At 36.1% G+C, this 11,099-nt stretch overlaps 1 protein-coding gene across 4 annotated transcripts in view; it reads right to left on the bottom strand.

Annotated features, from left to right (window-relative positions):
• Positions 1 to 4,326: 4,326 nt before the first annotated feature.
• Positions 4,327 to 11,099, bottom strand: part of FYB1 (FYN binding protein 1) — a 168,246-nt gene continuing 161,473 nt past the window's right edge. For all 4 annotated transcript variants that reach the window (XM_034960140.4, XM_034960138.4, XM_008963331.6 and 1 more), the window contains exons 17-19: positions 9,450 to 9,483; positions 7,326 to 7,357; positions 4,327 to 6,558 (exon numbers count right to left, since the gene is read on the bottom strand). In XM_034960140.4, coding sequence (XP_034816031.2) covers positions 6,536 to 6,558; positions 7,326 to 7,357; positions 9,450 to 9,483 — 89 coding nt within the window. In that variant the 3' untranslated portion in view covers positions 4,327 to 6,535. The remainder of the gene's footprint in view (positions 6,559 to 7,325; positions 7,358 to 9,449; positions 9,484 to 11,099) is intronic.

The raw sequence follows: 11,099 nt of genomic DNA, 5'->3' as shown, positions 1-11,099 counted from the left end.
CATACATACATCAGCAGGACCTACATGGGAAACAAATAGCAAACTCAAATTGGGAAATTTGAGGAAGGTTTCATTCAGTGATTGTTTACAAATGTGTGAACAGTATGTCAGGAAGCTACAAAGTAAAACACAGTACCCTAGGGCTGGTAAACACAGGAAGTGGTTGCAATCCTGAAGGGGCAAGTCCAGGGAGAAGCACTGGAACCTAGAGAGCCAGCACAATGTGGAAAAGCCTGTCCAACAGAGCTGTGGCCTTTGAGTGAAGGACACCGCCAGCTTGTAAGGATTTCCCTGAGAGGATGCTGAACAAATAAATATCCAAACTTCACTCCCCGTCCCTCTCATTGAGTGCTATTGCTCCCCCACGGGCCCAGTGAATCTGGCAGCTAGAAGTCAAGGGAACCTCTTGAGTCCAGTCCATAAAGGTTGGTCTCAAGAGGCACAGAACAGGATGGAGAAGGTTGGAGAGGGGGAATCCAGAGGGCCAAACAGAAGATACCCAGCATAATAAGCAACTCATTCCCATGGACTGAGCTTATATTCTACAGTTTGCCACAGGCCCCTACCTTCTCTACTGTCTCCATACCAAATTACCATTTATCATCAAGCCAATACGATGTTTCTCACAGGACAAAACTAATTTTCTACCAATATCTGTATCAAAAGTGAGGAAGGAATGATAAAGGACCAAATTATTCAAGAAGACCGAGGGAAAACAATACATCAGATAAATATTAATATGTGTTTAATATGTAAGCCGAATATACCTTGATCTTCTTTTAAAATATTTTTGGTTGGTTCTGGTGGCTCATGCCTATAATCCCAGCACTTTGGGAGGCCAAGGTGGGTGGATCACTTGAGCCCAGAAGTTCAAGACCAGCCTGTGCAACATAGTGAGACACCCATCTCTACAGAAATAAAAAATTAGCCAGGACTGGTGGCACATGCCTGTAATCCCAACTACTGGGGATGCTGAGGTGGAGGATTGCTTGAGCCTGGGAGGTCAAGGGTGCAGTGCGCTATGATGGCACCACTGTACTCTGGCCTGGCCAACAGAGTGAGACTGTGTCTCAAAAAAAAATTTTTTTATATACCCTGTTTCACTCATGAAGTCAAGTTTGCTTTCCCTGATTTTTTTTTTTTTTTTTGAGGCAGAGTCTTGCTCTGTCGCCCAGGCTGGAGAGCAGTGGTGTGATCTTGGCTCACTGCAACCTCCGCCTCCTGGGTTCAAGCAATTCTCCTGCCTCAGCCTCCCAAGTAACTGGAACTACAGGCACATGCCACGACACTGGGCTAATTTTTTGTATTTTTAGTAGAGACGGGGTTTCACTGTGTTAGCCAGGATGGTCTCAATCTCCTGCCCTCATGATCTGCCCGCCTCGGCCTCCCAAAGTGCTGGGATTACAGGCGTGAGCCACTGTGCCCGGCCTCCCTGAATTTTTTATTGGGAAATTATCTTTCCACCACTAAGTGTAGTCTTGTTTGGGAGGATAATTCTAGGTGACTTTTTGCTACTATGGGAGCTGAAGGGTTAGAACCCTCCCTTCCCCCACCACATGGTCAGGCACATGACTCAAGCACAGTCAATGGAGTTCTCTCTGCAGGGACTTTGACTCATGAGTAAGTTACTTAAGGGCAATAGTAAATTTCTCTTGCTTGCTGCCAATCATGAATAATAACTGAATCATTATCTAAACTGAGGAGGGAGACCATTAATAGGTTGATATTTAAATATACTTTCCAACATTTTGGAAACTTTTCTAACTCAGTAGGCTGTGGAGAGAGTTATAGAGGAATTGCTGGTTGCAGATGAACCCCCAAAGATGAGAAGTACCTGTTGAGCATTTATTCATTTCTCAAATTTGCAAATAAAGCTGAAGATTGTGCTTATGCTCCAGACTACTTTAGGAGAATGTACATATAGCCTACTGTTTTCCTGGAGAGAACAGAATGGAAACTGTTCATGATTGTGCAATGTCATCTTGTACAGATCATGACCTTCCCAGGATGGCCCACAGATAACCACGAGCAAGGCAAAGTCACAAAGGCTGGCTATGTTGGCCTGAAGGATGATAAGTATTGGGCTGCATTTACTCCAGAGGCCCCAGTCTGGTCAGCTGAATTTTTGTCAGGCTTGCATCATGTTCAACCTCTTTCTCTGACCAATCTTTCCTCCTCCCCTTCCTTTCACATATATTGATCCTTAATAGACATCTCTTCCCTCGAACTCTATCCCATCTGTTTCCAGAAAGCCAGATGAGCGACATCATTGCAATCAGTTTGGTCTTGATTGCTTCAGTGAATCTTTCACAGGTGGCCAATGACTTACATGTTGGTAAATCAAATAGAGATTTCTTGGTCATCAATTTATTTAACCTCCTATGGCATCTGAAATAGTAATTAAGAAAAAATTACAGTGGCAGCCCACAGGATTAACACAGTCCTTGCAGACACATCATTCATTGATTCTTTAATTATTAAATATATAATGAAGGGCTTCAAATATGCCATAAAGTAAGAAATATAAAAACTAATAAAATCATTTGTTTTCTAGGAGCTCTGTTTAATGATATTTCATCAGATAGAGAGTAAAAGAGGAGAAAGAGAGCAGCCTCCATGTTTTGAGCTTGGATGACTGGATGATTCAGATGTCACTGAGGTAAAATCTATAGGAGGGATAATTAGTTTTAGGGGGAAAGAGAAAAGGTTCCTTTCTGAGTTCCATGAGTTACAGGTACCTGTGGGATATCATGTAGAGATGACTTTAGAGTAATCGTAGCAGAGATCGAGTTGCAGTAAGTTGACGATTGAATATACCCTGAGCATATGGCAAAGGATGAATAGGGATGGGAGATTCTCAAACGTGGCTGAGCATTAAACTCATATTTAGAGTCAAGGAAAAATGAACTCCAAAGTTTCTTCCCTAGAGATTTTTATCTGTTGATCTGCAGAGAAAAAAAAATGTGTATTTTTACAAACTCTTCAGATGTCCTGTGTTCAGTTTGGATTCTCTGGAAAGCAGACACCAAGATGGAGTGAAAATGGGAGGGGAGGAATACATGTGTGGGTGGGGAAGAATACATGTGTGAGAGAAAATGGGAAGGGAGCTGGAGAAGGCTGGAGGAGCTGACAGACTGCTATGCAAGTCTATACCAATAAAGGCAGGAGGGAGGATGGTTGGAAGTGTCTCAGAGCACTCTGCAGGTTTAGCAAGCTTGTCAGGGAGTCCTCAAACTGAAGTTGGCCATGTGAGGAGTTCTGTGTCTTTCAGGAATAGGCCTGCCTCAGTATCCCTGCAACACTCAGTCATTAGCTAGAGCAGCCTGATCTTGGCACAAACATTGTGATGGATTTCAGAATGCAGCAGCTGGGGACTTTTGGACAATTAAATGCCCCATAGTTGGAAGTCTTTGAGGCACATTCTCCTGGCTGCCACATATACCCTGCCATTTTAAGACAATGAAATGAGGAAAAAAAAATCCAAACGGGCTGTAGCTGGACAGGTTTTTGGGCCCAAGGCAAAGTTTCATGTTGCTTTTTAGATGGGAAAGATTTCAGTGTTTGTAAGCCTAGAGAAAGGAATCTGTACAGTGGGAGAACTTAAAGATAAAGAAGAGGGATAGCCAGAGGGAGGCAGAAAAGGAGAAGGAGAATGAGAAAGAATGAATTGTAAAAGACAAACACTCCAGAAAAGGCAGGAAGAAATGGGATCCAAAGGTTATGGCTTTGAATTTAAGGCATGACATCTTACTCTCTGGGACAGTGTCTGGATATGGGTTAAGGTCAAAGGTTGTAGGGAATTGAAAGGAATTGCGTTTAGTTATCTTAATTTCTGACACAAAATAGGAGTCAAAGTATTAGGAGCCTTGGTAGAAGGTTTGGTCTTGAAGAGGAGATATCCCGTCTTCTGAGGCTGAAGCTAAAGAGTCAAGGTTGGATGCAGAGAAAGACTCTTTTGTAGATGTAGGATCAAGTTAAGGGAGAGGAAGCCTGATGGCCTCAATATTAAAAAAATATATTTATTTCTTTTTTTTTTGAGACAGGGTAAATTTTTTTGAGACAGTGGCACAATCATGGCTTACTGCAGCCTCGACCTCTCAGGCTCCAGTGATCCTCCCACCACAGCCTCCTAAGTAGCTGGAACTACAGGCATGTGCCCCCACACCCAGCTAATTATTTGTATTTATTGTAGAGACAGGGTTTTACCATGTTGCCCAGGATGGTCTGGAACCCCTGGGCTCATGAAATGTGCCCTCCTCGGCCTCACAAAGTGCTAGGATTACAGATGTGAGGCACCGCATCTGGCTAGCCTCAATTTTTTTAATGAAGTAGGAGGCAAGGTTATCCATTGAAGGTATTATTTATTTGCAGCTCATCTCAAGTGACAAAATTCCATACAGAAGACTATAACAGAAATCATATTTAATATATTAAAATTAATACTTCAAATATATCTTTCACATTAAGATGATTACCTATTGTGTAAATCTTTCCTAGGTGTGTGTGTCTGTTTCTTGATGTGTAAACCAAAACTCTGAAATATTCTCTTGATCTAACTTTGACTTTTAAAAACTGACATTGTATTGAATTTACATAATTTTCAATCAGAAAAAAAATTACTGTCAGACTGCAATGCGAGTCTGCCCCAATGAAGGCAGGAGGAGGGATGGCTGGAAGTGTCTCAGGGCACTCTGAAAGTTTAGCAAGCTTATCAAGGAGTCCTCAAACTAAAGCTGGCCAAAAACTTCAGCATGAAAACTATCCTGTCTGTGTATTATATATATTTACTACCAAATTTAATAAACAAAAACCACTTTTGAACCAGGTAATTTTATCTAGTGTGAAAAGAAATTCATCACATAGTCATATACTGGCTAATGCTCTCTAAAAGTAGACATTAAAATATTTCATAATTGGAAGGAATCTTTGGAGATTAGTGGCATCTAATCTTGGGGCCTCAGACACCCAAAATCTATATATTGACCAGTGGAAGTTGATGATTTGTTATCAAATTTCAAAGCACCTAATGGAAACCCCACTTCATCTCTGTGAAGATTTTCAGTTCCTTTACAGTTATTTGAAATTATTTCAATTCTGTGGAGCCACTTCAGAAACTCCAATGGGCCTTTGCAATATTAAAATGTGGAGAACGCATTAATCATTATTTAATCAATGAGTTTAAAAAATAGACAAAAGCTTCTGAAACGTGGGACTGAAGTAGGCGGAGCATTATAAAAGCCTAAGGTAATTGGTAGTGAAGAGTTGGAAAAACTTACTTAGTCTAATATTGTAATTTACAGATGAGGAAACTGAGAAGATAAATAATTTATTCAATATCACTCGATGGTTCATTAGGAGGAGAGCCAGCATTATGATGTGCTCATGTTGTACTCTAGGAGTTGTTAAAAAGCACTTAATATCTTCTTTTCTTGGGTGTTAGCATTTTTCATTTTTTAAATCATGCTATTTAGTGTTCTTAACATTTGAAACCCAAATGGTTCACATTTTGTTTTTGGATTGCTTTGGGAATGAGTATGTACTGTTAGAGAAGGGCCCAATCCAAACACTAGAATTTTAATAATTTCTACTCCCTCTGCTGGCCAACTTTCCAGTAAAATGGATTTTAAAAAAAGAGAAAAAAAAAATCTAGCGGTAATTGAAACAAAAACAAAAACTTTAAAAAGTGTCTTCATTATAAAGAGGTGCCATGCATAAAAGCCTAGGTAGTTTCAAGGTCCATTCTTCCATTCCTCATGATTTTAGGGTTATCCTCATTCAGATCTACTCTAGTTATAATAGTACTTTAAACAGAGCACAGAATTAAACCATTAGCATGTGAATCTGCAAAAAGAGAACTTGTTTTAGACTCTTCTACAGTTTAGACTTCAATGTGCATACTAAATGCATAACATTCGTATCAAATAATTAACATTTATATACAATTAACAAATAAGGACAAATTTTATACAAAACTTCTACTACTGCTATAATTTTTGAAAACATTTAACCCACTAGCAAGAGGTAAGACAGCACTGCCTTTTTAAAAGACAGGTCACTTGAATAGAGAATATAAGATATAACCATAAGTGGAAGTATAAACAATAATTTTTCTTCTTGTGGAATGTTTTTAAATTTCCTTTCTTACATTATTATTCTTCCTTAGGTTTTTTTAGACAGGTCATTTCTTCCTGAATGATTTTCCTTTTTCTTTTCTTTTTATTTTTTGAAGGAGGATTATTTACTGATGGTCTAAAAGAAGTACCTTCAAATTCTTCGTAATTGTAGCCAAAGCGGAAATGGAATATTTAATAATTCTTACATCTCACTAATGTAGTCTTCTGAGATAACAATTAAGCAGAGAGATCATTTTCTATGTTCAAACTTTAGACACTTTGTAAAGATAACTGGGATTTCATAACAAATGATAATAAGTGGTTTTGTGCATTAATTTTCTTGATACCCAATAACATGCCAATTAAAATCCAGACTTCACATTGGCACCTAATGAACACAGCAGAATGACCAAAGTTGAGTGCTAGTCATTGTCATAGATGCAACCTGAAAGGAAAAAATATAAATTTAAATATAGTTATTAAAAACATATTCTCTAAGTATTCCAAGTTTGGAAATGTGAGTGATTCATACTCTCCTGGTTAAGGATTAAAAAAAATAGAACTGGCTCACTTTATAAAAAACGAGTTAAATGGAAGATCATATATTTAACTTTTATTATTTAGTATATAATTCAACAAAATTTCTGGACAGATTTATTCTCTATTAAAATGAAACTCAAGATTATTTTATGTGGCACTTAATCATATACTTTTTGGTAGTCACTCTGAACGAGGTTGAAGATATTAAAGAGAAAGACTCGTAAGTTTAAAAGACTAAAGGAAATCATGATCAACACTATGCATCATTTCAGTTAGGTTAATTTTTTAGATTACAGTTTGGAACTATATGATGCTTAGAGAATATTGGTATTACTGGTTATGAAATAAGTACCTATTTATTTGCCAAAAATGTTTATTTGCTTGGATAAAAGAAATTGTTATTATGAGTCACAGTACAATAAAAAATTTCCCAAATATTTTTATACTTCTGTTTTCAAAGAAATAAATGAGGTTTTTCCTTAATTTTCCATCTTGTGGGAAATGCGGTATTTTCCCCCCATTATGCCAGGGCATTTACCTTTTCTAACATTTTCAAGTGATTCAAATTCTGACCAGATTGGAAGTCTCTAATCCAACAAGCTATTTTTAGCATTTATAAAAACAGTAAATTCACTATGACTGTTCTCTGGGGTGGTGCTACATAAGACTTACCATCAGCAATATCATCATAGATCTCTCCATCACTGTAAATGTAAAAAAAAATTTTTATTTTAAAGAAACTATGTTCTTGGCATTAGAGCAATATATAGAAGAATAGAGTAACAGTATAATTTTATATGACACAAATAAGACTTTTAAGCATAATATGCATTTATAAGTATAAATAAATTTGATATTCATTATCTCTTCTTTCATTGACTTAATCTAGTCCTCTGTTTCATTTTACATACAGAATAATTAAAACATGCTTCAAGAGCATAGACTATGCCTTACTCATCTTTATAAGACATGTTTGTTAACAATGTACTAAACATCATGGTACAATACTCCCATTGGGGACCTTAATGCAAAGCTGCAATGGACTTTTATGTCTGTTAATATCAGATTCATACTTTCACTTGAATTTTGAATGGTGAATTAAATACAATAATAATTGGCATAGGAAATGGTTGCATCATTTTCACATGTTTCTAATTATAACTCATACATATAATAAAATATATAAATATTTGTTACAGAATAAGTAGCCAAGATATGATTATTATGGTGATTCTTATGTAATTTTAAAACTATTACTTATGATTATAGGCAGCATCAATAATAGTAATTTTGGTACTTTTACACATTTTAGGTTTTGCCTGGCCCTGAATCTTTGTGATATTTTCTATCCGACAAATATACTGAATCCCTTCTATGTACCAGGAGACATAAATTTGAGTAAGAGACAAGCTTTGCTTTTAAGTACCTTATAATCAAACAGGAGATTATATAAGAAATAAAAATAGAGAGCATTATAAACATGAACATTGCCTTGAAATGTAAGATATACTTCTAAAATTCAGAAATGTAGGGTGGCTTTGTCACTTAGACCAGACCTACTCTTTGCTGTACAGTCTCTGTGCTTTATCATGGAAGCAGCAGCAGGCCCTTCAAACTGCTGCCAACTATGGCAGATGCTGTGAGTTCCCTATGTCTTCTGTTTGGATCTTTTCTCTGAGATGGAGGGAGGGTTTGGCTAATGGAAATCTCATCCAAATGCAAGGAGGACAGATTTTTCTGTCATTTATACAATAAACATTTATTAAGTATTCGCTTCAATAGGTGGTGAACCAACAATTACTTACAGAGTATGCTTTCTAAATTCTCTCAATCAGCCTGTAATAATCACTGATGGAGATGTTGTCCTATTATTTGCCACACATTCTGTCCTTAAAATTTGTATCTTTCAGAGAACAAAACCTATTGAAAGTCTCTTGCCTCCCACTGTGATTAATGTGCTCAGGAGAACAAAGGTATTATGATTATTTTTCTTTGGCCTTTACTAGTTTGCCAGCAAAGCTCTTCACACTGATTTGTGTTTTACTGATTGGTGTCAGGTTGTTGATGGGTACACAGTTTGTGACTCCTCCTGGATCTTTTCATTGTGCTAAATTCTGTAAATCTTTGCATTGGCATGTGACCTAACCTGATAATGGAGTTCGTTTCTTGCACCGGGTTACTTGGGACAGAATCTTATGTTTCGGGGGACTCCAAAGGCACACTAGTACCACACTGTGACAGACTGTGACAATGTCTTATTCATAAGAATAGAAGAATCATTGATGACTGTCTTTTTTTCTGGCATGCTTCCAAAAAAGGCAACATAGTACTCTACTATGCCTAGTGTGAGTGAAGCAAAGACCTTAATTAAGGGCTAAATTATGAACTGTTAACAGGTGATATTAGCACCTACTGTGAAGTCACTAATTGGTCCCAAATTAATTCCAGTCAATCAATTGCATTAGCAAGTAAAATGCAAAATATTGATGAAAAGGTTACTGGCTTTGACATGTCTTCAGTGTTTGCTGAGAGCCTAAAGAATATATAAAACTATTAACTATGAGCTGTACAATTTTAAATGAGAAGGGCTCCTCGCCTATTTAAAAGAGTAGCACTTCATGGAAACCTAAACTTTATTATGGATACTAACATGTTAACATTACTATAGCATATTGTTTTTAAATTTATTTATGATAGTTGAGTAGGTTACATTATTTAAGTAATATTAGAAATATTTTAAAAAGAAAGGCACAAAATTCTTTTCACAAGCATAGTAGTAGAAGAAAATGGGCTTACTTGTCCACTAGGTAACTCCGAAGGACATAACCATCTACGAAGGAAAAAGGAAATAAATTGTATCAATAATACAGGTTGAAAAACCTTTAGTACTTTTTTCAGGAAATGAAAACACGAGAGAGTAATCATAGTATATTGAATAATTGTATCTATCTCTGGAAATGACCCATTTTTCTTACTTGTGTCTACTTTTGTGTCCTTCCTTTCTTCTCCTTTTCTCCCTAACTTTTCTCTTTCTCCAGTATGTCTCTTTTTTCTCCAATTTCAATCTTTCCTCCTTTCCCTTTTAAGTAAAAAAGGAACTTTTTTCATTAAGCTACTGTAGGCTGTAGCACAGAGTTCCGTGTGTTACCCCCATGATCCAGTTTTAGGAAGAATTTAGTAAGCATAGATTATAAAAGTCATTTATTGGTAAGTATTTTAAATACCACCAGATCTAAGACTTACTTTCTAAAATTTATTATACTGAGCAGAGAGAGAACTGTATTCAACTCCCCTTTCAGATCCCAGCCAGCTATTGACTACTAGGGGGACTATGCATTGTAAATAGTCTCAAACAGGTCTCTTTTACTCTGTATGGAAGAAATTCCTCTACTGTTTTGCTATTGGACAGTATCAACATTTGCATTTCATCACTCATGGAGCAAAAGCATTATTGGAAGAGCACATACTATGGATTCTATGATGCCTGGTTAAGTAGAAAATAAGCCATATTTTATGCAAGAAAGCTAAGTTTTGTTGTTGTTGTTGTGTGAGGGGCACCTTATATTTGCCTGTCATTGTGCAAATGTTTCTCAGGAAAAATATGAACTATTTTTCTTAAGAAAATGCCTGCTGATATCTAATTAATATTACTAATCTTTGGAATTGTTAGTTTTGTGTTGGTGCCTAAAATCTGTTGTATGCTTGAGATTAGTACCATTTATTGCTTCCTCAATACAATCTCTAAATAATTTCTCTCAGTGAGTCAATCTATTGGTTTTGGTCCACTTTAGATCTAATTTTAGTTCTGAATCAAAGCAAATGTGTTACAAATTATAAGGAGAAAGCTCATAAGCAAAAATTAATAATACAAATGATAAACTTACTTAAATGTATGGATGTCATATTGCCAATGATTAAACATGAAAATATTTTTTAAAAGTTGGAATCATGAAACTGAATTTATACATTAAAATTTAAGAAAATGAACTTTCCCTTGAAGTGTTATAGGGTTAAAAAAAACTCCACTAAAATATTTTATCAAGAAGCTCACTACTTTTTAATAAAAACAATTTATAAGTATCATATTTGGGAAAGAAAGAATCAAAGTTATCCTTGAATTCTCGTAGTAGGAAAATAATGAGACATGTGCCAAGATAATAAAAGCACAATAACATATTATTCAGAGTATAAAAAATTAGAAGTAGGAAAAGTAATGAAACACTAGGAAAGTAGGAAAGTAATGAAACATGTGTCAAGATAATAAAAGCGCAATAACATATTACTCCGAGTATAAAAAATTAGAACACGTTGCACCTTCCTTTATATTTCAATTAATGCAAAAGTAGCAAAAAGTATTAATGTAAGAACACCTACAATTAATACCTATAGTCCGTGGGTATGCTTTGATATCACAGTTCATTTCAAGTTAACAGACTTTCTTTTTAA

The sequence above is a fragment of the Pan paniscus genome, chromosome 4 (assembly GCF_029289425.2).
Source record: "Pan paniscus chromosome 4, NHGRI_mPanPan1-v2.0_pri, whole genome shotgun sequence".
Taxonomy (NCBI): domain Eukaryota; kingdom Metazoa; phylum Chordata; class Mammalia; order Primates; family Hominidae; genus Pan; species Pan paniscus.
This window is presented reverse-complemented; position numbering and strand designations above follow the sequence as displayed.